Genomic DNA, 26846 nt, shown 5'->3' with positions numbered 1-26846 from the left:
GGGGAGGAGTGAGGAGCTGTGAGGGTGAGAGTGAGGAGCCGTGTGAAGGTGAGGATACACGGCAGTAGGAATAAATATCACCCCATTTATCATCTTTCCATACCTGACAGAAGGAGAGGAACCGGTTGTTGCCTCCTAGGGCAGGTGGGTGGTGGTGGTGGTGGTGGTGGTGGTGGTGGTGGTGGTGGTGGGTGGTGGTAGTGTGGTGGTGATGCAGGTGGTCCCTGCCCTGCCAGTGCCAGCTGCCCTGCCATGACTACACACACAAGGTAGGAGAGGTAGAGATGATGAGGTAGGGAGAGGTAGATGGTAGGTGGTGGTGGTGGTAGGAGATAGGAGTGGTGGTGGTGGTGGTGGTGGTGATGGTGGTGGTGGTGGTGGTGGTGGCGGTGGTGGTGGTGGTGGTGGTGGTGGTGGTGGTGGTGGGTGGTGGCGGTGGTGGTGGCGGTGGTGTAGGATGATGGTGGTGGTGGTGGTGGTAGGCGGTGAAGTGGTGGTGGTAGGTAGAACCAATTTAGCAATGTGCTACAGCATTCTCCCTCCTTTCCTCCTTCTCCTTCCTAGTGCCACCATCACAACCATCACCACTACCACTGCAATCATCACCATCATCCCCACCACACCATAACCACCACTATCACCACATCAACCTAAAGGACGCCTCACGTACCTAAATCCCCAGTTCCCGAAGGCGTTTAGAACACACTGTAGCTCCACGACGACCCCCACCTCCTCTACCGACACGACACCCTTAAACACGACCTTTAAGAACGACTTTTCAACCAACCGCTGAAACGTCGACTGTGTCCATGAGGGGCAGAAGAAAGTGAATGTTGAGAAGGTAGAGAGGCCAAGGGAGGTCGAGAGGCTAGGGGAGGTAGAGAGGCTAGGAGAGGTAGAGAGGTCGGGGGGAGGGTAGAGAGGTCGGGGGGAGGGTAGAGAGGCCAGGGGAGGGTAAAGAGGTCGGGGGGAGGGTAGAGAATGGGATGGATGAATTGAATAAAACCTTGTGGTCCCCGGAGAGATACAAACACAAGCTGGGCAGTGGTTACTTTGCCACCTTGATTGATTGATTGATTGATTGATTGATGGATGGATGAATGGATGGATGGATGGATGGATGGATGAATGAATGGATGGATAGATGGATGGATGGATGGATGAATGAATGGATGGATAGATGGATGGATGGATGGATGGATGGATTACAAACTTACATACGTCTGTACAGTCATAAAATACCAAAAGATTCACTGATTCACTCGTCTCCGCCTTTGTTCGCTTCCTTTAATAAAACTCGTCATCAAATCTTCATATACTACAAATGAATCACACAAGATTCACTGATTTCCTTTCTCCTCTTACTCTTCTCTTATCCCTCAACCTCTTTCTCAATAAAAAAAAATCCTCTCTGAACAACAAGTGGAGAGAAAAAGCATAAATTTGTCAATAAAGGAAATGGAAAAGGCCCCAATGACTCGCCCTGGCTGACACTCCTCTGGCCAGGGTAAGTGTTGACAGTTTGCCTTTAGCGTTATCATTACAGCGATGCTTGGCTGATCTCTCCTTCCTCGTCTCTCTCTGAACATTTGAGACATTATCTCTGTCTGTCTCTTATCTCTTAATAAACCTTTCTACCGACGAGTGAGACAAGACTTCGATTCTTTGTTCAATAAAGCTACTGGTATATCTTGAGCTGGACACTATCTATGACCCCCCCCCCCCTAGGGTAGGATATACTCTCATTCTTGTCAGAGAGAAAGAGAGGAAGTGTGTTACTAGAGGGTTAACCACTCACTTATAGCTCCGGAATTTCACTAATAGGGCCATTATTTTTTAACCTGCAGGGTGTCCATATGAAGAAATGTTTACTGTAACATGTCCTTTTGGATGGTACCAGGCTTAGCGTGAAGATTCTTCCGTAATGTAGACTTAACAGGGAATGAATCACCATCTAGTAGTAGTAGTAGTAGTAGTAGTAGTCCTTCTCTCTCCTTAGGTCGGCTTTGCTCTGCCTCAGGCGAACGAGAGCATCGGCCCCAAAGCCGACATAGATCTGCGGCTCAACTAACTCAACACAGCTAGGTTAGTTACTTATGTATTAGGATATTTAATTTTAAGTTAATAAAATGGCGGCGAAGGTGTGGCTATTAGGGCAGGATGGAGGCCCCGTAGTAGTAGTAGTAGTAGTAGTAGTAGTAGTAGTAGTAGTAGTAGTAGTATTTTAACTCAGATATCTTCACGTACACCTTGGTATTATCATTCACATGTATATACACACATACCTACACCAGTACATATCCTTAGCGTCAGGTGTTGCTAACCCACCTGAGGAAACACCCGACCTCACCCCACCAACATAAGCCTCGCAGTTGACCTTACACTAGAAAGTGATCGTGCCCTAACCTGTTCCTTCGCACCATAGACTCTACACCTTAAACACCAATACACCTCTCAGTAGTAAGGTAAGTCACATTGTATCATTTATATTTTGATTATAGTAATACAAACTCTATTTAATATACCAGTTTGTTCAGTTAACAGTATGTTGTTTTATATAAGGTTAGGTTGAAAGTTCCCATACCTGTTGAGGATCAGTTTTCCGTGCGGGCGACAGGTCCAGGAGGCAGCGTGTGTGGGGGTATATAAGGGAGGTTCTACAGCAGCCAGACATCATCGTCCTCGACGCCTCACCATACACCAGACATGAAGCTCGTGAGTATAACAACACCTGGGTTTTGCTACTTAACGTTTCCTTCCTTCTGTTGTTTCTTCCTCAAGATAAACACTACACACGCCCCTCGTCAGTACCATCACCTATTACTCATCTCTTCTCTGGTACTCATTGTCACCTATGGTTCACCTAGAAGTCGCTGGCTGAGAATATTAAAAAATTTTAAATCTCCGTTGACACCAACAGTTGTCCAATAATATATCCAGTGCTGACGTTACCTGCCTTACATATAGACAATGTTTTTTTCACGCCCGGGTTTCAATCTCTCGAGTTGATAGTTCCAACGCAAGAACTAATAATCTCTTCGCCTCCTCCTTCTACAGGCAATCCTCGCCTGCCTGGCCGCCGTGGCCATGGCCGCCCCTCAGCTCCAGCAAGGCCTCCCAGTAGTACAGGTCCTCCGTGATGAACGTCAACAGGACGATAATGGCAACTTCAACTACGCCCTGGAGACCGACAACGGCATCTACATGGCAGCCTCCGGCGTCCAGGGCTCACAGGGACAGATCAACATTGAGGGCTCCTACAGGTAGGTGTTGACCTTCGTCTGCTAAACTGAAACAGTCTGTTGGTTACAAAAGTAACAGTCAAGAGTTACTTCATCAGTATCAGTAACAGCAATACCTGAAGGAGGATATCATTAACTTTGAACTGTTAATATCATCACAACCTTTAAGGCGTTCCTTCACTGTCCCTCCACCAGCAGGTCACCAAGACTTACAGTGTAACTTGTTCCTCCCACAGACTCCCTGACAACGAAGGCGGCTTCCAAGAGGTCCGCTACGTCGCCAATGAGTTCGGTGTCCAGGTCCAGTCCCCACTGCTGCCCACTCCCCACCCACTCCCCGCCCACGTCCAGGAACTGCTCCGCATCGCCGAGGAGCAGCGCGCTGCTGGCATCACCTTCGAATAAACAACACACTAACTGAACCTCTTGATAGACGTGTCCTTATTGACCAGGAAAATGCACTAAAAACTTCTTATGAACTTGTGACTATGAATATTTACGATGTTTTACTTCGTAATAAATTTATGTACAGTTTACTGTGTTTTGTGTTCCCGGACTTAGAACAACTGCAAGAGTTTATGGTAAAGGAATCTCTCTCTTAACTTTTCAAACATTCTTCCTTCTCTTCTTGTAAATAAATGTAACAGAAATTTATCTCCAAGAACAACAAGTCTCTCAAATAACACAACTCAACTTAACTCACAAATATAAACAACAAACTACTTCTCTTGAGCCAAACTCAGAAGATTATTACAGACAGATGAATAACAACCACAACATTAACACAACCTCTTAAGGCACTGACGAGGTCGTGGCTGTCATAGATAAGTAATAAACTGAAGGAGTTGAAAAGGACCAGTTGTTTTATGAAAAGATCTGAATAACTTGATGACGACGATGATGACGATGACGATGATGATGATGATGATGATGATGATGATGATGATGACATAAAACCTTGGCTGTGATCTTAATAACTTTGGTGCCTCTTATGTTGCTCTTGTTATAACTAAACTTTAACAAGATCACAGAAAATATTTGCCTTTGATCACTATTCCTTTAGTTAAACGCTATTCATATCTCTACCACGATGACAATGTTATGTATCGTGGAGAAACTTCTATTGTAACCATTAATTCTATAATCAACACTATCACCATCATCACCTTTACCACCAGCAGCGCCACTATCACCACTATCACCATCATCACCTTTACCACCAGCAGTGCCACTATCACCACTATCACCATCATCACCTTTACCACCACAGCGCCACTATCACCACTATCACCATCATCACCTTTACCACCACAGCGCCACTATCACCACTATCACCATCATCACCTTTACCACCAGCAGCACCACTATCACCATCATCACCTTTACCACCAGCAGCACTCATCACTATATCACCACCAGCAGCACCACCATCACCATCATCACCTTTACCACCAGCAGCACCACACTATCGTTCATCATCCTTTACCACCAGCAGCACCACCATCACCATCATCCACCTTTACCACCACAGCACCACTCATCGCCATCATCACCTTTACCGGACCAGCAGCACCACTATCACCACCATCACCCTTACCACCAGCAGCGCCACTATCACCACTATCACCATCATCACCTTTACCACCACAGCGCCACCATCACCATTTCATCACCATCATCACCTTTACCACCAGCAGCACCACACTATCACCACTATCACCATCATCACCTTTACCACAGCCACCATCACCACCATCACTATATCGCCTTTACCACCAGCGGCACCACTATCACCATCATCACCTTTTACCACCAGCAGCACCACTATCACCATCATCACCTTTACCACCAGCAGCGCCACTATCACACCATCATATCACCATCATCACCTTTACCACCACAGCGCCACTATCACCACTATCACTGCATCATCACAGCACCACAGCAGCACCACTCACCACTATCACCATCATCACCTTTACCACCACAGCGCCACTATCACCACTATCACTATATCGCCTTTACCACCATCAGCGCCACTATCACTATCATCGCCTTTAACACCAGCAGCGCCACTATCACCACTATCACCATCATCACCTTTACCACCACAGCGCCACTATCACACATCATATCACCATCATCACCTTTACCACCAGCAGCGCCACTATCACCACTATCACCATCATCACCTTTACCACCAGCAGCGCCACTATCACCACTATCACCATCATCACCTTTACCACCAGCAGCGCCACTATCACCACTATCACCATCATCACCTTTACCACCAGCAGCGCCACTATCACCACTATCACCATCATCACCTTTACCACCAGCAGCGCCACTATCACCACTATCACCATCATCACCTTTACCACCAGCAGCGCCACTATACCACTATCACCTCATCACCTTTACCACCAGCAGCAGCATCATCACCTTTACCACCACAGCGCACTATCACTATCACCATCATCACCTTTACCGCCACAGTGCCACATCACCACTATCACCATCATCACCCTACCACCAGCAGCACCACTATCACCATCATCACCACCACCAGCGCCACTATCACCACTATCACCATCATCACCTTTACCACCACAGCGCCACTATCACCACTATCACCATCATCACCTTTACCAGCAGCGCCACTATCACCACTATCACCATCATCTTTACCACCAGCAGCGCACCACTATCACCATCATCACCTTTACCAGCCACTATCACCACTATCACCATCATCACCTTTACCACCAGCAGCACCACTATCACCATCATCACCTTTACCACCAGCAGCGCCACTATCACCACTATCACCATCATCACCTTTACCACCAGCAGCACCACTATCACCAAAATCACCTTTACCACCAGCAGCGCCACTATTACCATCACTGCATTACCATCTCCACAAACAGTACCATCACCATCACCGCCAGTAGCACCACTACCATCACCATTACGACCACCACCACCATCAATACCATCACCACAAGCAACTCCATCACTACCACTACCACTATCAATGCACCATCACCACCAGAAGCATCACTGCCATTACTACCTTCGCCACCATCACTACCACCATCACCATCAACACCATCACCATCAACACCATCACCACCACATCACCATTACTACTCCATCACTACCACTACCACTATCAATGCACCATCACCACCAGCAACATCACCACCATTACTACCACGATCACCATCACCACCAGCAGCATCACTGCCATTACTACCTCCATCACTACCACTACCACCATCAACACCATCTCCACCAACAGCATCATCATCATCATCATCATCACTATCACCAACACCAGCAGCGCCACCTGTGTGTGTGTGTGTGTGTGTGTGTGTGTGATAATAATAATAATAATAATAATATACAGTTACATAATTGGGGAATGGGTCTCTCATAGCTATCAGTACGTGGTCGTGTGGGCTGGATGCGGTTGTGGTGTCGAACAGCAATTCTCGGACGAGGGATCTCGGGTGGAAGTAAGAGCCGGTGTCGAGGATGGTGCAGAAGCTTCTCACCAAATTTGCAGATGAGGTCGTGGTGATTGTCAGAGAGAGCCGAGAGGGTCATTGAGCGCTTCTTGATATGTGGAGTAGGAAGGGGAGAGAATAATCTTGCATGCTCTCTTTTGCACTTTTTCTAGGTGTTTACGTTGTGTGGCATTTAGGGAGGAAGACCAGGTAGGGGAGGCATAGGTGAGCTTGGGAAGTATGAATGTTGAGTACTGTAAACACTGAGGAGCTCTGAGGCAGGAACTCCGAGGGACTTGAGTCGGCGGAAAAGGTGAAGACGAAAACTGGAGGATTTGACTACTTTACTGGCGTGTGATTTCCAATTTAGTCTGTTATCTATAGTGACGCCGAGGAGCTTAGTGGAGTCCACAACCTGGAGTGTGTTGGAGCCCAAAGTAATGGAGGAAGGTGGGACAACGTCGGAGGAGAGGTTGATGTGCATAACCATGGTCTTGGTGTGGTTGATGGTGACGTGGTTGTTGGTGACCCAGTTTTGGAGACTGTTCAATACATTCTGGAGGTCGTTGTAGTTGGGAGCCGAGTTGTTGACACTGATCCCAATGGTGGAGTCGTCGACATATTTCCAGCGAGCAGAGTTTTCTCTGAGGGCATCATTGATAAGCATAAGGAAGCAAAGCGTTCCCATCTTGGTGCCTTGGGGGACGCCACAGATGAGTGACTGAAAAGTGGAGACAACCCCTCGGAAGCGTACTGCTTGGCGTTGATGATTAAATTGTGGTTGACTCGGTCAAATGCTTTGGTGAAGTCAATGAAGGCGACAGCCACAGGCTTCTTTCGTTTTTTTTTTCAGATGGCGGTATATGTAGTCGAGAAAACTGACAAGACCGTGAGTGGTGGAGGACGTTTTCATATTTCTAAATTTCTGAGGATCTATGGCGCCTGTAATATCAGTATAAGCCCAATCAAACGCGAAACTGTCACAGATAAGCTGGGTACTGGGGCGATTGCAATGTGTCGTAGCTAATTTAAGGACTGTGAGCTGGTTGACTTGGGCACTGGTGACAAATATGAGGTTTTCCAGTCAGCTGGGCATCTTGCTTGGCTGGGGGAAGCATTGATGATGGAGAAGAGGGGTTTAGCTAGTTCCGGGGAGAACTCCTTGTAGAGTTTCATTGGTAAGTCAATGGGGGTGGTGGAGCGCTTTAACTTCAGTTTGTTCAGACATTTTGCTTCTTCAAATTTTTCTACTAAATCAGAGGGAAAGGGGGCTTGTATGTATGCAGGGAGACTGGTTGTGTCAAGCCGGGGGAGCGTCTGGTATCTGGTTGCGAAATGGTTGTTTGGTTGCTCAGCTGCGTCACCATTAGTGAGATGGCTAAGGATGGGGAGGGTGTGTGTGTCTTATTGTTTAGTCCACAGAGTTCTGATGTTGGTCTGCTTCAGGTGATGCAACTTGGTTGGGTAGTGGGACTTCTTTGCAGTACGTATCTCACAGATGACTTGGTTGCGAAGGGACCTGTAGCGGTTGTGGTCATTGAGATAAAAGGCTCTGTCTCTCTGTTGCATAAGTGTGTGTGTGCGTATATGTGTGTGTGTGTGTGCACTATGTAATTATATTTTAATGTCTTACTTAACTACATAATAACATGGTTCCTCTCGTGGTTAGACTCATCAAGGTCGTGTGACTAGAATAAGACCAAGCAGAGGCCTTGTTAATCTCTACCACAACAGTTAACAAATTCCCTACAACAACACGGGAGGAGGAACACTGTACACGGAGCTCTTAACACTGAACACCTCATCACATAAGTCCCTGTACACACCTGAGACTCCGAGCTACAGCAACCAATCACAGAACTGTTTGTCACCTCTTAAATGGTACGGTTGTAACTCAGCTGTGTTTCGTAAAGTTTCTAACGCAAGTGTAAAGAAATTTCTGAGCGTGACTGTTGGATAAGTTACAAGTTTATAAGAATCAGTTGGTGTGAAAAACAGTCTATTGACATATACGTTATTTATTTATCAATACATCAAATACAAAACAAATACAGTTACTTGTATTATATCCAAATTCATTATGTTTTTGACGTCGATTTTTTTTAAAGGTCGTTGATGGAGATAACAAATAGCATCTTATTCGAAGGTGATGCCAGCAGCGCGCTGCTCCTCGGCGATGCGGATCAGTTCCTGGGCGTGGGCGGGGAGTGGGTGGGGAGTGGGCAGAAGGGGGGACTGGACCTGGACACCGAACTCATTAGCGACGTAGCGGACCTCTTGGAAGCCGCCTTCATTGTCAGGGAGTCTGTGGGGAGGAACAAGTTACACTGTAAGTCTTGGTGACCTGCTGGTGGAGGGACAGTGAAGGAACGCCTTAAAGGATGTGATGATATTAACAGTTCAAAGTTAATGATATCCTCCTTCAGGTATTGCTGTTACTGATACTGATGAAGTAACTCTTGACTGTTACTTTTGTAACCAACAGACTGTTTCAGTTTAGCAGACGAAGGTCAACACCTACCTGTAGGAGCCCTCAATGTTGATCTGTCCCTGTGAGCCCTGGACGCCGGAGGCTGCCATGTAGATGCCGTTGTCAGTCTCCAGGGCGTAGTTGAAGTTGCCATTATCGTCCTGTTGATGTTCATCACGGAGGACCTGTACTACTGGGAGGCCTTGCTGGAGCTGAGGGGCGGCCATGGCCACGGCGGCCAGGCAGGCGAGGATTGCCTGTAGGAGGAGGTGACTTGACAACACTTACATAAGAATAAAACAAATTGAGTGATAGTGAGTGATGGATGGTGAATGACTGGTGGAGAGTAACTGGTGATAGAGAGTGACTGGTAGTAGAATGACTGGTGGTAGAGAGTGACGAGTGAAGGAGAGTGACTGGTGGGAGAGAGTGACGAGTGATGGAGAGTGACTGGTGGGAGAGAGTGACTGGTGGTAATTGAGGGACGCTAAGTGACAGATGGAAGAAGAGTGGTGGGTGGTGGTTACTAACAGATGGTAGACAGTGACGAGTGGTAGAGAGGTAATCTAAACAGCTAATAGTTACCTGTCTACCTGTCTACCTGTCTATTATTAAGCCATAAACTCACAGGTAAATACACAGACACCTCAGACCTCTAGGGTGAGTCAAGTAGAGGAGAAGATTGCCAGTGTGTTGAGACTAATTCCCAATTGGTCAGAATCCTAATATATGACAATTAGGAATTATTAGTACTGTTACTCCTTAACTCATTACCACTAGCCACTTAGGACTAACTGTTGATAGCTATTCTACTAGTTTGCCTTAATAGTTTGACTAATTGTTGGTTTGTGAAGATAGACATTGATTGGACTAATTTTTTTTTGTATTAGTGACTTGATTAATTATTGTTTTCTGTGTTAGGGCCTGATAGGACTAAGTTAAGTTAGGTTAGGTTAAGTTAGATTAGATTCACTTGGGGCCTGAAAAGACTAAGTTAGGTTAGGTTAGGTTGGGTTAGGTACTGTTGGGGCCTAATAGGATCAGGAACCCGTTTGTCCAGACTCCAGAGGGATAAATCAGGGTATAGATGCCTTCTACTCACGAGCTTCATGTCTGGTGTGTGGTGAGGCGTCGAGGACAATGATGCCTGGTTGGTGGAGGAGCTGCCTTATATACCCCGACACACTGCACCCGAAGCCTCGTCTGATTCTTGAAAGTGTCCCCCAAAATTAAGTGACATAAATAACCAGATAAAAGAGAACTCGAGAAATACTTATTACTTTGATGAGAGAAAGATGAAAGTGAGGTGTTTTAATGATGTAGGTATAGATGCGTTAGTATATGGGGCAGGGAGTGACGAAGGTGACTTGTAGTAGCGTTGAGAATTATACAGTCTGGAGGGAACAGTGTCACAGGGGGCTTACAGACACGAGGATACAACAAGAGGATTTGTTGGGGGAGACATTCCTACATGGACTCTGGGTTACACAAGGAAGAAACAAATTAGAATCGATAAAAATGATGCGTTTAGATTCATTGGGTAAATAGGATGTAAATAATAACAAAATAAAGAAATAAGGAAAGTGAATGAAGTGACAGACATAAAGATGGGTAGAGTATGTTATGCTAAGGACAAGGGAAGACTGAGAAGGAACTGGAAGAATGGAGCAAAGTGAACAGAAGACGGGAAGGGGATAGCCAAGAAGCAGCAGTCTGTGTGAAGGAGTGGTGGAGAGCACGACACTGAATGTTTAAGAAGAAGAACGTGCTGCTGATGATGCTGGTGGTTTGTGTGAGGTGACAGCTGGTGGGTCTTGCTGTAGGAGGAGAACACTACAGTAAGATACATTAGTTAAAGTAGTAAAAGAAGCGAATGAATAACGAGGAACCAAGAAAGAGTTGGTGTGTGTTTACCTTTGGTCTTGGCAACTCTACACTGTCCGGAGAACCTTACTAGAGTGACTTGTTTCTAGTATGAGTCAAATTATCTTTATTTTTTTTCGACAAGGATCAACACCTTGTTTATACTACAGTACATTCGAGTATAGTGCCAACCCTTAATATTTGTCTATACCTTTAGCATTCACACCTAGACTTTTAATCAGTAAAGGATAACAGGGGATGAGTCAATATTCTAAGTGTAAACATTGTTATTCCTTTCGTCCTGGTACTTATGTTCCTGACGCCACTGCTCGCCTTACTCACACCATCCAAACTCGGGGAAAAGGAAAACTTGGAAACATGGTTATAAGTATTTGGCAGAACACATCGTGGGTACTTCAGGTCAGTGTGTTAAAGGTTTTATACAGTAAATGTCAGTATGTTCTTCTTCAAGCTACTCCGAGAAGCTGAGGCATATATGTGATTTTTTTTTAAGAATTATTAATATGATATAATCGAGTTGTTATCTAGAGTCCACAATCCACACACACACACACACACACACACACACACACACACACACACACACACACACACACACACACTAGTAATGCACAACAAGATAAAAAATACATCACTATAATAGAGGTCGACTCCCCAAGAACACCACATAATGCCCTTACGACCGACCACCCCTTCACCAGACGACCTTCAACGTGAGAGTGAGTGTGACCTGTTCTCACCATTTCCATACGACCATACCAACACCCCCTAGAACCCTTGTTTATAACCCATTCTTTCAGTTCATGTTTTTATCTACCACGATCTAATCACCATCGAAATCACTAACAACACATCATCCATGACTACTCGACGAGGAAAGTTATTGGCACTCTTTTTTTACATAACGTGATGATGGAGGTTCCCATACCTGTTGGAGGATCAGTTTACCGTGCGGGTGACAGTTCCAGGAGGCAGCGTGTGTGGGGGTATATAAGGGAGGTTCTGCAGCGGTCAGGCATCATTGTGCTCGACGCCTCACCACACACCAGACATGAAGCTCGTGAGTATAAGGCACAAATCATCTACAGTTTCTCTCTTCTGCTCGATACCTGGTGAAGTGGACCCCAGTCTTAAAAGGCTTTAACCTAACCTCATCTACGTATCAGGATTGGAGCCCAGGCCTAGTGGGTTCTAATCCTAAAGAGTTAGATGAGTTGAGGCCCAGACGGACTATGGTCTATTAGGACTGGGGCCCATTTGACTTGTAACCTCCTGTTTTTCTTGACTCAGCCACTGCTCGAATATCACCGCTCCTGAGATATACTGAAAGATATAGACTAGATAATTATTTGCCACAACATCGAACTCTTGACATATACTTTTATATTTCTCTATCTCACGTCACTCTCTCTTCGTCAGTAGATCTCCGCCAGTAATTCTTCGTCAGTAACTCTCCGTCATTAGTTCTCCGGCAATAGCTCTCTGTCCATTACCTATTAACAATCAAGCGCCGGCTGCCAACCTCCATTACTCGTCATGAAAGTTGGACCACATCAATTTATCTTAGGAGTTGGTTATTTACTATCACTTATCCAGTTAGGTACACACTTGATTCTTCTAGGCATCTGTCTCCTGGCACTCCATCGTACACCCAATGAACACACACATATTGAAGACTCTAGCTTAATATTCTTCAGGATAAGAATATTTACAACTGAGCCTTCGTGTGCAAGTGATTCTAAACCTTCTCCTCCTACAGGCAATCCTCGCCTGCCTGGCCGCCGTGGCCATGGCCGCCCCTCAGCTCCAGCAAGGCCTCCCAGTAGTACAGGTCCTCCGTGATGAACGTCAACAGGACGATAATGGCAACTTCAACTACGCCCTGGAGACTGACAACGGCATCTACATGGCAGCCTCCGGCGTCCAGGGCTCACAGGGACAGATCAACATTGAGGGCTCCTACAGGTAGGTGTTGACCTTCGTCTGCTAAACTGAAACAGTCTGTTGGTTACAAAAGTAACAGTCAAGAGTTACTTCATCAGTATCAGTAACAGCAATACCTGAAGGAGGATATCATTAACTTTGAACTGTTAATATCATCACAACCTTTAAGGCGTTCCTTCACTGTCCCTCCACCAGCAGGTCACCAAGACTTACAGTGTAACTTGTTCCTCCCACAGACTCCCTGACAACGAAGGCGGCTTCCAAGAGGTCCGCTACGTCGCCAATGAGTTCGGTGTCCAGGCCCAATCCCCCCTGCTGCCCACTCCCCACCCACTCCCCGCCCACGTCCAGGAACTGCTCCGCATCGCCGAGGAGCAGCGCGCTGCTGGCATCACCTTCGAATAAGCCAAAAATATTGATCTCCCTCAACGACAAAGTCTCCTTAAAAATATACATTGCCGCTGTTATATATAAAATGATTCTGGTTGTAATGCGATTTTTTTATGTTTAATAAATTACTAAGACGTCAATGAATGTGTCAGTAGACTTATTTCCATGGTCTGGATTTCCACCCAAATTTTCAGATTCCTTTTAAAACTTATATAATTGGCTAAATGCTAAATGCACAGTACAGTGTAGTTCTTTTTCGTGCTGTTGAGAGAATCAGCAAAGGCTCAACTCAAGGTAACGACTACCTAACACTGTAGTCAAATTTCAACACAGGAATTACAATTTTAAAATTTGGACAAAGAAATGGTCAAATCACATCTCAGACAGAAGTGAAGAGTGACTCACAAAGAAATAACAGTTGCCAGCAGGAAGTTATGTGTGTGTCGGAGAAGGTCCACACAAGTCCTGGTGCCCATACATGATTGACAGTAGGACGAGTGACTGGTGACTCAGAACTCAATGTGTGTCGAGCAGCTTCAGTTGTTATTGGTGACAGAGACTTGGTGACTCCTAGTTCAGTGTCGACTTCCACTGGTGTTAGTGAGGGAAGAAACACTGATAGGGTGCTGGTGCTGGTAAACAACTGTGTATTGATGACGAGGAATCACTGCCTCGCCTGTTGCTAATAGATAGTAAAAAAAAATGGTTACAAGGAGATATATGTCTAACCTACATGTACTCCTGACGCTACTACTTCTACTGATGTTGGTCACCATAACAGAACTACTGACGAAGGGCTCAAATATCTGACCTCCTGGTGGTGATGATCAGAACCACAGACGAAGACTATAGACGTATTTTTCACAGAATTAACCTCATCGTCGAGCGGTGGAAACAGACCGTAACCACTAAGTCAAGTTTTATATGGAAGACTTGATCAGTGGCCAGAGATAACACGTAATGGTTCAGCTTTAGTGTGGCAGTAAAGAATCACGTGACGTCTTCATATCGTCGTTCTCAACACAGTTTGATCAAAGGTGAAGCAGGTGGAGAGATGCTAATCGGTGGAGAGTATGTGTTTATTAGCGTGGACTGGAGTGGGTGGGGAGTGGGCCGAAGTAGGTGGGGAGTGGGCTGGGAATGGGTGGGGAGTGGGCTGGCACCTAGTAGCTGCAAGTGTTAGGCATGGGATTTTTATAACATTTATATAATATAGTTATTTATATCATTTATAAATGTTTTATCACACACACACACACACACACACACACATTATTACTACTACTGCTACTTTGCTGTCACTCGGAATCGAGCATGACGATCATCCAATTATGGTACAATGATATGCGTTATTAGGGATGTCACTTTCATTGGTAAGTTTTGAGGTGACTAAAGAGGCCGATACAGGACCGGCAGAGCTGTTCACAGATGTTGCACATGTGGAGGGCTACATCTAGTGTGGGAGGGGCGGCGGCAGAGTCTTTCCAGCGTTGGCGCTTGTCTACCTCGGTTTGCAGTCGGGCTAACTCGAAAGTATTTTCACCTTCTTGCGTGGTGCTCCTCCAAGCGTTACGGTGTGGAGTGGTCGTCTCCCAGGTGAGGGGGTCGATTTGGCACTTTTTCAAGTTTGTCTTAAGACTATCCTTAAACTTTTTCAGTTGCCCGCCAGCGTGATGTTTACTATTCGTTAGGTGACTGTAAAGTAGCTGCTTTGGCAGTCAAATATCGTTCATACCGGTAACAATGCCAGTCCAGCGTAGTTGTTCATAAATAATGGTAGCCTCGATGCTCTTACAGTTGGTGTCAGCAAGAATACTGACATTAGTTCGCTTGTTTTCCCTGCGAACTCGGGGGATGGAACGTAGACTACGTTGGTGAAAGTTTTCAATTGCCTTGAGGTGCCTCCTGTATGTTACCCTTATCTCGCTGCCATATTGTATGGTGGGGGAGGACCACTGTTCGATATACGTGTAACGTTGTAGATAATTCCAGCTCCCTACAGCTGAAGACACGGTTCCGGAGTCTGCCAAAGGCTTGAGATGCACATCTGATCTGATTATGAATCTCTTCATCGATGTCTGCAGTGGTGGACAGGTGGGAGCCGAGATACCGAAAGTGGATAACATTAGAGAGGGTAGTACCATTAAGATGGATGGATGGTGGATGTGTGTCTGAACCAAGGGCAGGCTGAAAGAGAATCTGAGTCTTACGTACATTCACCTCAAGACCGAAGTGTACATACGCATCTGCGTAGGTGTTTAGGATCACTTGTAGGTCGTGTTCAGTGTGAGCAACTAGAGTGAAGTCGTCTGCATACTGAAGTTCAGTAATGGAAGCTGTAGACACCTTTGATCTTGCCTGGACTCGTCTTATGTTGAAAAGACCCTTCATCCTGTACTCGATGTCCACCCCGCCCGCTAAATTCTTGTTCTCTGCACTTTTCCTGTATCTGGCGGGCAGCAAGGATCATGTCAGTGATGCCTCGTGATGGTTTAAAACCACATTGAGATTCTGGGAGGACGTTTTCAGCCTCAGGAAGAAGTCTGTTTGGGAGGACTCGGGCAATAATTTTGCCAGCTACAGAGAGCAGCGAGATCCAACGGTATTTGCACAGTCTGACCGGTCTCCCTTGTTCTTAAAAATATTGACACTGGAGGCGTCTTTAAGAGCTTGGGGGTTTCCTCCTTTTCTCATATATTCTCTCCAGTCCGTCGCTGTTGATGTGTGTGTGTGTAATAATAATAATAATAATAATAATAATAATAATAATAATAATAATAATAATAATAATAATAATAATAATAATAATAATAATAATAATAATAATAATAATAATAATAATAATAATAATAATAATAATAATAATAATAATAATAATAATAATAATAATAATAATAATAATAATAATAATAATAATAATAATAATAATAATAATAATAATAATAATAATAATAATAATAATAGTAATAATAATAATAATAATAATAATAATAATAATAATAATAATAATAATAATAATAATAATAATAATAATAATAATAATAAACGGTTTATTAATAGAGTTGCAGCCGGTGGCTGAAAATATACAAAGTGTGTGTGTGTGTAGAGAAGTATATTTTACAAAAAGGTGACTTTCCTGTGGTCTTAGATGTCCTTTTACACTTGAATATCGACAATATTGTCGAAATAAAAAGCAAAGGTTATCCCTAATCACCAAAACCTCCAATTGTTTTATAAAGCTGAATCGCCGGTTATCCCTCTTTCACCTGAAATGTATATATATATATATATATATATATATATATATATATATATATATATATATATATATATATATATATATATATATATATATATACTGTACTGCATATATAAAATGAAGCAAAACTCACAATACAGCCTCAATATCCTCACATTTTAGGCGTTGTTTTGACCTTGTGTTTATTTTACTGTTGTTGCTGATGAGCGTCTCTGAGACTACCACCGCGGAGGTTTATTAATATACTGAGCATAATGTCGACACTGGTTACCATCTTTCTCTCCTAGGTTGCTGGACGACCCTAGGCTTGAAAGTGAGTCTGACCTTACCTTTCCCTCCTCATACACTCTCCTCAGACCCATTCACCTATGTACCTCTCGTACTTACCTTCCCTAAAAGTCCTTCATCAGTAATAAACTTCCAGTAACACGCCCCACGGAGGAAGAGGAATGGTTTAAGTATTGTTTTAGTCGTGTATGTTGCTTACACATTGATAATAATAAACTGTAGTATCATGTCAAGGTTTGGTTAAGTTACGTTAGGCTGAATAAGGTTAAGGTTAGGTTAATTTAGGTACTTTAGGTACTTTATAATCGGTTCTTATCGCTATTTAGTGTAATATATATTGTTACGCCGTCTTTAATAACCAGGTTCTAGGCGTAACCAAACAAAAGGAAAGTGAAGTAAATCAAAAGGGAACAAAAATAAATAAAGTAAACCTTTAAGAATTTAATTAAATTAACACAATAAAGAGCCTCGTAGGCTGTCACAACAAATTGATTCACTATCGAAACCTTTAAGACATAAATGATACTAAAACACCGAAACATCAAAAGAATAAAAATAAAGAATTGGATTACGTTAACACTTCATAAATATATAAAATAACTAACACTGAAATTAACTAACGTGAAACAACACTGAATTACTTAAATGTAACTTAGCAAACACTGATGGACACCAAGGAGACATAAATAGGTATTCACATAGATATGCCACATTGGTGGTGACAGGAACAATCACAGAAATAAAATGAAGTATAAGTAACAGGTGACAAGTGTCACTCAAAACAACGTGAGCTGAATGACAAGGAGGACTGGACTGAACTCTCTCTGCTGGTAGGTCCTATATATGAGGTCGACTCCCGCCACCCTGGTGAAACATGGGTCGTTTAACGATGCAGATGGTCGTTAGAGAAACAAAGAATGCTTGATACAATACTAAATGAAGAAATAAGATGGGCTTGAACAAATAATAACAGTTAAAACCTTAACAGCATAGGGTAAGGTGACTAGAATATATAATAGTAAATATAACACATCATTACAGGAATAATATGGAACAACATGGAATCATGTTATATAACAAAAAAAATAGAAAAATACGACACGGCCGTAACAATATTCATTATTATTGGTATTTCAGTTTTCCTGTACAGAGACAAACATAATAAAACTAAAGGCTCAGGTAGAGTGAGTAGTTACCTCGTCATCATCATCATCACGAGACAAAGAAACAGCGGAAGACTCCCGTTACCTCGAGCTGCTGCACGACCTTAGACTTGAAAGTGAGTCTGATCTTACGTTTCCCTTCTCATATAATCTCCTTAAACCCATTCCCCTATACTGGTGTCCCTCAAGTACTCACGTCCCCTAAAAGCCCTTTATCAGTAATAAACGTCCATAAACACGTTTGACAGATGAGTACGTAAAATTATTATTGTTTTCAGTTGACAAGTTTTGGAGTCGTTGATAAAGATGCAACTTGTATCAACGTTTGGGAGATAACACGTGGGTCCTTCCTTTCCGTAATGGCCCCCGTTCCCTTCACTCTGGCTGGTGGTGGAGGCAGTGTGTCGGGGTATATAAGGGAGGTCCTACACCACCCAGACATCACTGTCCTCGACGCCTCACCACACACCAGACATGAAGCTCGTGAGTATAGCATATTTACTCTTATCCCCCTCCCCCTCCCCCTCCCACATTCTCTCACTCCCACTTCTAACACCCTCCCACTAACAGACAGTATTAAAAGCAATACCACCATCTTCTTACCACAGTCACTGGTATGTGTGGCATAACTTGAATCCATATTGAACTAAATTGAAACACTTCCTCTTCCCGCACCTTCAGGTAGTCCTCGCCTGCCTGGCCGCCATGGCTGTCGCCGCCCCTCAGTTCGATAACCCGTCCCCCGTGTTGATCCTCCGTGACGACCGTCAGGACAACGGTGACGGCAACTTCCAATATGCCTTCGAGGCCGACAACGGCATCGCCGTGGAAGCCTCCGGCACCCCTGGTTCAGCTGGCCAGAGCAACATGCAGGGCTCTATCAGGTGAGGGGTTTGTTCTGTCTCGTGTTTCGTGTGGCCAGAAATATTTAGAAATTTTGTTTTACCGTTTCATGTCTCAGAAAGCTTCATCATTGCAATAAAAAAATACTTGTGTTAACTGTACCTTATTTCTCACCAATTATCTTAATGAAACTCTCTGCTTGTTCCCGACTCAGGTTCTTCTACCCTGACGGCACCCAAGAAGACCTCCGCTTCACCGCTGACGAATTCGGCTACCAGCCCCAGTCAGCCCTGTTGCCCACGCCCCACCCACTCCCTGCCCACGCCCTAGAGCAGCTCCGCATCGCCGAGGAGCAGCGTGCTACCGGCATCACCTTTGATCAACGTGGGTTCAGAGTGAACAGAAAGTAAACGCATTATGAGGTTCACTGTTTCCCTCACCCACTCATCGACCTCACTACTGGGCAGATCAGCGTCTGAAGAACAGCGTCACTCCGCCATTATCTCCAAACATGACGAGGACGTCCGACCTACTCCGACACAATCACCTTCACTCATTATTACTCCAGTGTTCTGTGTTGGAGAACACAACGTGTATAATACATTATCATTCACTCTAATAAAGTTGGATAATTAATATTATATTTTTTTTTGTAAGTTTTTTGAGAATCCAGCGTCATGAGGAACCTTCCCTGTAATATTACCTTTATTGACCACAACAGATCTTATTATCAGCCAAGTGAGAATACTGAAATTATTTAGTAGCTTTTACAACGCGTTTTAAAGGAAGTATTTTAAGAAAAACAATGAATGACTTATATTTAGAGATGAACAAGAATGATGTCTCTTATTTGTCATATTATTTTTTTTTATAAATCGGAAAATTACGTTGATATTACCAGTAATACACACTGTTACGCTTCCTCCACAATCAAGTGAAATGAGAAGACAATGGGCAAGTGTTTCCTTATATTTATGAAAAAGTCAGTGTCCAAAATTGTAAAATTCTCTGCCTCAAATGATCACATTATAAAAATACAGATCACTAGAGGCACTGTACATGTTTAGAACAAATGTTGTGTTGACAGTTGTGCTGTACCAGCAAGTTCACACTGAGGTGACCAGCCTTCTTTGTTAACAACTGCATCCTTCACACTACAAAGCCTTGACAGGACAAACATGAAATGAACATAAGAATATAAATGTGTTGAAACCATAAAGACTCTTGTTGGATAAATAAGTCATAATTTATCTCAACCCAGATGAAGGACAACTCGTTAACTGCAGCCAGGTAAGGTCATTAGACCACTGTAACATCTGGTAATATTGTCTTAACTACAGCCAGGTAATGTCATTAGACCACTGTGACATCTGGTAATATGGTCTTAACTACAGCCAGGTAAGGTCATTAGACCACTGTAACATCTGGTAATATGGTCTTAACTACAGCCAGGTAAGGTCATTAGACCACTGTGACATCTGGTAATATGGTCTTAACTACAGCCAGGTAAGGTCATTAGACCACTGTAACATCTGGTAATATGGTCTTAACTACAGCCAGGTAAGGTCATTAGACCACTGTAACATCTGGTAATATGGTCTTAACTACAGCCAGGTAAGGTCATTAGACCACTGTAACATCTGGTAATATGGTCTTAACTACAGCCAGGTAAGGTCATTAGACCACTGTAACATCTGGCAATATGGTCTTAACTACAGCCAGGTAAGGTCATTAGACCACTGTAACATCTGGAAATATGGTCTTTATTACTGAACTCATCTCTAAGGTTTTATGGTTGACCTTTTGATATAAACAGTTTTATAAGATTTTATACCATAAATTATTATCTTATTCTTCTCTGGTTTATATTGCCACAACTTCACTTGTTATTTACTTAAAGCCGCGTTACTGTAACACCAAAAACTGAGAGAATATAATGACAAGATGATAAAGGAGGTAACAAATGGAGAAACAATTGATCAAAAGGAAGGAAATAGAAATAAAAATATAATACTGTATTCTGTTTAGATTCTCCTCTCATCAGCATGAGCTTTAGAGGAGTTTCAACATTTAACATTAAACACAAATATCAGTTTGACCAAATTGGAATAAATCATTTTTTGTAGCCATAACTTAATAGAAATGAATTTATTTGTGGTTAATTTTGTGTTTACTTCATTTAAAACAGCATTTACTATTACACTGTAAGATGGCCAAGGGTACCTGATGTAGATGAGGTTTGATTAGGCAAGGTAAGGTTGAATTATATCAGGTAAGGTTACGTTAGGCTAGGTTAGGTTTTTCTTGAATCAATTTATTTTTATGCATTTTTATGATTTGTTTATTTTTTTATGGCATGTTAATGTTCCTGTACAGAGACAAACGTAATAAAACTAAAGGCTCAGGTAGAGTGAGTAGTTACCTCGTCATCATCATCATCACGAGGCAAAGAAACAGCGGAAGACTCCCGTTACCTCGAGCTGCTGCACGACCTTAGACTTGAAAGTGAGTCTGATCTTACCTTTCCCTTCTCATATAATCTCCTTAAACCCATTCCCCTATACTGGTGTCCGTCAAGTATTCACGTCCCCTAAAAGCCCTTTATCAGTAATAAACGTCCATAAACACGTTTGACAGATGAGTACGTAAAATTATTATTGTTTTCAGTTGACAAGTTTTGGAGTCGTTGATAAAGATGCAACTTGTATCAACGTTTGGGAGATAACACGTGGGTCCTTCCTTCCGTAATGGCCCCCGTTCCCTTCACTCTGGCTGGTGGTGGAGGCAGTGTGTCGGGGTATATAAGGGAGGTCCTACACCACCCAGACATCACTGTCCTCGACGCCTCACCACACACCAGACATGAAGCTCGTGAGTATAGCATATTTACTCTTATCCCCCTCCCCCTCCCCCTCCCACATTCTCTCACTCCCACTTCTAACACCCTCCCACTAACAGACAGTATTAAAAGCAATACCACCATCTTCTTACCACAGTCACTGGTATGTGTGGCATAACTTGAATCCATATTGAACTAAATTGAAACACTTCCTCTTCCCGCACCTTCAGGTAGTCCTCGCCTGCCTGGCCGCCATGGCTGTCGCCGCTCCTCAGTTCGATAACCCGCCCCCCGTGTTGATCCTCCGTGACGACCGTCAGGACAACGGTGACGGCAACTTCCAATATGCCTTCGAGGCCGACAACGGCATCGCCGTGGAAGCCTCCGGCACCCCTGGCTCAGCTGGCCAGAGCAACATGCAGGGCTCCATCAGGTGAGGGGTTTGTCTCGTGTTTCGTGTGGACAGAAATATTTAGAAATTTTGTTTTACCGTTTCATGTCTCAGAAAGCAAATTACTTCATCATTGCAATAAAAAAATACTTGTGTTAACTGTACCTTATTTCTCACCAATTATCTTAATGAAACTCTCTGCTTGTTCCCGACTCAGGTTCTTCTACCCTGACGGCACCCAAGAAGATCTCCGCTTCACCGCTGACGAATTCGGCTACCAGCCCCAGTCAGCCCTGTTGCCCACGCCCCACCCACTCCCTGCCCACGCCCTAGAGCAGCTCCGCATCGCCGAGGAGCAGCGTGCTGCCGGCATCACCTTTGATCAACGTGGGTTCAGAGTGAACAGAAAGTAAACGCATTATGAGGTTCACTGTTTCCCTCACCCACTCATCGACCTCACTACCGGGCAGATCAGCGTCTGAAGAACAGCGTCACTCCGCCATTATCTCCAAACATGACGAGGACGTCCGACCTACTCCGACACAATCACCTTCACTCATTATTACTCCAGTGTTCTGTGTTGGAGAACACAACGTGTATAATACATTATCATTCACTCTAATAAAGTTGGATAATTAATATTATATTTTTTATGTAACAATTTTTGAGAATCCAGCGTCATGAGGAACCTTCCCTATAATATTACCTTTATTGACCACAACAGATCTTATTATCAGCCAAGTGTGAATACTGAAATTATTTAGTAGCTTTTACAACACGTTTTAAAGGAAGCATTTTAAGAAAAACAATGAATATGATTTATGTTTATAGTTGATCAAGAATGATGACTCTTATCCGTTAGATTTGTTTTGATATATCAGGAAATTAAGTAAGTTTAAGTTGATATCACCAGTAATACACACCGCTCTGCTTCCTCCACAGTCAAGTAAAGTCAGAAGTCAAGTGATACGTTTATCCCGGGTTGGTGACGTTACAATGTATTATTATCTTATTCTTCCCTGGTTAATAATGCCACAACTGACCTATACGGCTCTCACATCCTTCACGTGTTATTTACTTGAAGCTGCGTTACTGTAACACTAAAAACTGTTGGAATATAATGACAAGATGATAAAGGAGGTAACACATGGAGAGAAAATTGATCAAAAGAAAGGAAATAGAAATCAAAAGATAATCGTCTTCTCTGCCGAGTTCCTTCTCGTTTCAGTATTAGTTATGTAGGTGATTCTGTATTACTAAAGATGTAGTGTGTTGATACAGCGTTGATACATAGTGGTGTGTCGAGAGATTTTATTTGCAACCAGCAGGAAGAACGAAAGTATTCAGAAACTAAACGAATAAATATTACGAGTGAAGGAGAAGTCGATGTTAATTTGGCATCAAGATGAATCAGATGTATTACTGAGACTTATACATTCGGGTTAAATAAAGTAATTACGTATCTGTTGCTAAATAATGTAATAACATCTCAGTACAAAATATACATAACAGTGTGGTAAGCTATTATGTGTCCCCATAACTTCAGTAACACTGGACAGTGTCCTAGGTGAGTGACCTTCATAATATGTGCCGAGAATATTTAGGATTTACTCGTGAGGTCTTAAGAATATCATCTATTGGGCTGCTGTACACCAACTATTAATACACGCCATTACCTGATGTTGTGTATGTGAGCCCAACAGACCATCAGACCATCAGTAACACTCCTCCACCTGCACACGATCATATCTGTATACAAAGGCGGTCTAAAAAGCTTATATATATATATATATATATATATATATATATATATATATATATATATATATATATATATATGTGTGTGTGTGTCTGTGTGTGTGTGTGTGTGTGTGTGTGTAATCAACTTGCGCAATGTAAACAATTTTAATCTAATTTAACCTAACAAAACCAATTGTATACTATCTTTATCAACCCTAGCCTGCCATAACCGAACTGAACAGTAGATTATTTAAGTTAGTCGTGGTCATGTTAGGTTAGGTTAGGTTAGGTTAGGTTAGGTTAGGATACCTAACTTAACCTAACCAAAACAAGTTTTGCCTAACCTAACTAATCTTATGTTAGGTTAAGTTAGGCTAGGTAAGAATAGGATAAAATAGGTTTGGATAGGTTAAAATTACATTAAGTTAGTTTACATTACATAAGATGACTAGACATTTCATGAAATGACTAATAACACATTTTGACTGTAACATATATATATATATATATATATATATATAATCATTGGTCTATGGACACGACATAAGGTACGACTTATGAGACAGTCCCGTTACTACTATAGGTTGCTGGACGACCTTGACTCGGTGAGTCTGATCTTACCTTTCCCTTCCCATACAATCTCCTCTACTGCCTCCTCACCTCTCTTGTCCTGCTGTTTACTCAACTTTGCCTAACTTACTCTACTTATAATCCCTAATGAAATTATACTAAACAGAATTATTCATTTATATTTTCAACAGGATCATTTATAAAGAGTTACATTTGGCTGTAACAGGTAACTCCCCCAGCTATAGAATGGTCTCGCCTGTCTATGGTCAGGGTAGTGTCAGGTATATAAGGGAGGGCCTACAGCAGTCGGGCATCATCGTCCTCGACACCTTACCATACACCAGACATGAAGCTCGTGAGTATAACAACCTCCATCTCTTCACAGTTCTGATGTTTTGTGTCCGACAGTAGAACTAAAGTTAACAGTAGGAGGAGCCAGCCTCACTGCTCTTGTCTACAGATTTATAAACACAAGTAACACCCATCACTACCATCACCACTACCACCACTACCATCACCACTACCACCACTACCATCACCACTACCAATACCACTACCATCACCACTACCATCACCACTACCATCACTACCATCACCACTACCTTCACTACCAATACCACCACCAACCATCACCACTACCATCACCACTCACCACTACCACCACTAACATCACCACTACCATCACTACCAATACCTTCCACTATCCACTACCATCACCACTACCACCATCACCACTACTACCAATACCACTACGATCACTAACATCACCACTACCACCACTACCACCACTACCATTACCACTACCATCACCACTACCTTCACTACCAATACCACTACCATCACTAACATCAACACCAGTACCACTACCATCATCACTAGTACCGCCACCATCACTACGAGACCACTAGCATCGCTACTAATACCACTACAATCACTGCTAACACTATTACTATTATAATAAGTGTCACAGCATTAATATAGTGTCACAATATCACTGATACTGCAGTTGCATCAATAAGTGCCAAAACATTACTAACAGGGCCACATCACCAACAGTGCCACCACATCACCAACAGTGCCACCACATCACCAACAGTGCCACCACATCACCAACAGTGCCACCACATCACCAACAGTGCCACCACATCACCAACAGTGGCACCACATCACCAACAGTGGCACATCACCAACAGTGCCACATCACCAACAACAGCTCTTATATATTATATTAAATGGAAGTGTTTTATGAAACTTACTGTATATTTGACGGGACGATTCACGTGTTTAAGGGACTCACCTTTCTGTGGCCTCGGCATAAAACAATCATTAACTTTCTCTTCCGGCTCCTTCAGGTCCTCCTCGCCTGCCTGGCCGCCCTGGCCGTCGCCGCTCCTCAGTTCGAAAATGCAATCCCTGTATTGATCCTCCGCGACGACCGTGTGGACAACGGTGACGGCAACTTCAACTATGCCTTCGAGAGTGACGATGGCATCGCCATAGAAGCCTCCGGCTCCTCTGGCTCAGTGGGTCAGAGCAATATCCAGGGCACCATCAGGTGAGGGTTTTGTTGTGTTTCCCAGGAGTATCATGTTGTGTGTCGCCAGAAACAGTTAGTATTTTGCTTTTTGTTTTGTTCTTTGTCTGAGAAAACATGTCTTGTGAACTTACCATACACAACAGAAAACAAACGTTATTAAATCCGTAGCTGATAAAATTAATTTAATCAAATGTTGTCATCAATTAATTTTGTCTCGACATTTTTACTTTCTCCAACAAGTTCACTATTTGTACCTCTTCCCTTCTCAGGTTTATCCTCCCCGACGGCACCCCCGCTGACCTCACTTACGTCGCCGACGAGAACGGCTACCAACCCCAGGGTGCCTTGCTGCCCACCCCCCACCCTCTCCCCGCCCACGCCCAGGAGCAGCTCCTCATAGCCGACGAACAGCGCGCTGCCGGCATCACCTTTGATCAACGTGGGTTCAGAGTGAACAGAAAGTAAAACCATTCTTTGGTTCATCCCCCCTCCCCCCGTTGCCGACGATTATACCCTTCCAGAAGGTTAAAGGTCGGATGTTCCCTGGCCGTTAACACCCGTGTCATTACGGCAGGAACAACCCGCCTCGACCTTACCATTAGACAGACGCACATCTGAGGAGTGTCACCTCCCTTACCAAGACGCAGACGACCGACTTCCAGCAAGAACATCTTCACTTAAAATTATCTCAATGTTATCATCTTGTATCAAGTTATTTGAAGATCACAAGCAATGTTAAATATTACCTGTAATAAACTATAACTCAATTAACAA

The 26846-nt window shown here is 43.4% G+C and overlaps 5 protein-coding genes across 7 annotated transcripts; 4 read left to right on the top strand and 1 right to left on the bottom strand.

Moving 5' to 3' along the window:
- Positions 1 to 2628: 2628 nt before the first annotated feature.
- On the top strand, positions 2629 to 26846 carry LOC121867088 (cuticle protein AM1159-like). 3 transcript variants are annotated; one of them, XM_042366859.1, is made up of 3 exons: positions 2629 to 2715; positions 3058 to 3263; positions 3479 to 3776. In XM_042366859.1, the coding sequence occupies exons 1-3, from the start codon at positions 2707 to 2709 to the stop codon at positions 3645 to 3647; spliced, it is 384 nt and encodes a 127-aa protein (XP_042222793.1). In that variant the 5' UTR covers positions 2629 to 2706; the 3' UTR covers positions 3648 to 3776. The 3 variants fall into 3 exon arrangements, with proteins under 3 accessions (XP_042222793.1, XP_042222787.1, XP_042222780.1); XM_042366853.1 differs by lacking the exons at positions 3058 to 3263; positions 3479 to 3776 and adding exons at positions 25888 to 26090; positions 26342 to 26846 and having other exon boundaries at positions 2664 to 2715; XM_042366846.1 differs by lacking the exons at positions 2629 to 2715; positions 3058 to 3263; positions 3479 to 3776 and adding exons at positions 24856 to 24890; positions 25888 to 26090; positions 26342 to 26846.
- LOC121867144 (cuticle protein AM1159-like) lies at positions 8757 to 10402 on the bottom strand. The gene is made up of 3 exons (XM_042366897.1): positions 10327 to 10402; positions 9276 to 9481; positions 8757 to 9059 (listed from the first exon to the last, which is right to left on the bottom strand). The coding sequence occupies exons 1-3, from the start codon at positions 10333 to 10335 to the stop codon at positions 8891 to 8893; spliced, it is 384 nt and encodes a 127-aa protein (XP_042222831.1). The 5' UTR covers positions 10336 to 10402; the 3' UTR covers positions 8757 to 8890.
- Positions 12141 to 13582, top strand: LOC121867132 (cuticle protein AM1159-like). The gene is made up of 3 exons (XM_042366889.1): positions 12141 to 12168; positions 12868 to 13073; positions 13289 to 13582. Exons 1-3 carry the CDS (start codon positions 12160 to 12162, stop codon positions 13455 to 13457), a joined length of 384 nt encoding a protein of 127 aa, XP_042222823.1. The 5' UTR covers positions 12141 to 12159; the 3' UTR covers positions 13458 to 13582.
- On the top strand, positions 18583 to 19631 carry LOC121867121 (cuticle protein AM1159-like). Its single transcript, XM_042366880.1, has 3 exons — positions 18583 to 18635; positions 18834 to 19036; positions 19210 to 19631. The coding sequence occupies exons 1-3, from the start codon at positions 18627 to 18629 to the stop codon at positions 19403 to 19405; spliced, it is 408 nt and encodes a 135-aa protein (XP_042222814.1). The 5' UTR covers positions 18583 to 18626; the 3' UTR covers positions 19406 to 19631.
- LOC121867110 (cuticle protein AM1159-like) lies at positions 21834 to 22864 on the top strand. Its single transcript, XM_042366869.1, has 3 exons — positions 21834 to 21866; positions 22065 to 22267; positions 22443 to 22864. The coding sequence occupies exons 1-3, from the start codon at positions 21858 to 21860 to the stop codon at positions 22636 to 22638; spliced, it is 408 nt and encodes a 135-aa protein (XP_042222803.1). The 5' UTR covers positions 21834 to 21857; the 3' UTR covers positions 22639 to 22864.

The sequence above is a fragment of the Homarus americanus genome, unplaced genomic scaffold (assembly GCF_018991925.1).
Source record: "Homarus americanus isolate GMGI-L3 unplaced genomic scaffold, GMGI_Hamer_2.0 scaffold32583, whole genome shotgun sequence".
NCBI lineage: Eukaryota > Metazoa > Arthropoda > Malacostraca > Decapoda > Nephropidae > Homarus > Homarus americanus.
The sequence above is the reverse complement of the archived record's forward strand: the minus strand, read 5'-3'. Positions and strand labels throughout refer to the sequence as shown.

What these genes read in the sequence shown, in the direction of transcription:
- LOC121867121 (XM_042366880.1), top strand. An exon ending in AACATGCAGGGCTCTATCAG is followed by an intron (nt 19,037 to 19,209) that starts GTGAGGGGTTTG and finishes TTCCCGACTCAG; the next exon opens with GTTCTTCTACCCTGACGGCA.
- LOC121867110 (XM_042366869.1), top strand. An exon ending in AACATGCAGGGCTCCATCAG is followed by an intron (nt 22,268 to 22,442) that starts GTGAGGGGTTTG and finishes TTCCCGACTCAG; the next exon opens with GTTCTTCTACCCTGACGGCA.
- LOC121867144 (XM_042366897.1), bottom strand. An exon ending in AACATTGAGGGCTCCTACAG is followed by an intron (nt 9,060 to 9,275) that starts GTAGGTGTTGAC and finishes TCCTCCCCACAG; the next exon opens with ACTCCCTGACAATGAAGGCG.
- LOC121867088 (XM_042366853.1), top strand. An exon ending in AATATCCAGGGCACCATCAG is followed by an intron (nt 26,091 to 26,341) that starts GTGAGGGTTTTG and finishes TTCCCTTCTCAG; the next exon opens with GTTTATCCTCCCCGACGGCA.
- LOC121867132 (XM_042366889.1), top strand. An exon ending in AACATTGAGGGCTCCTACAG is followed by an intron (nt 13,074 to 13,288) that starts GTAGGTGTTGAC and finishes TTCCTCCCACAG; the next exon opens with ACTCCCTGACAACGAAGGCG.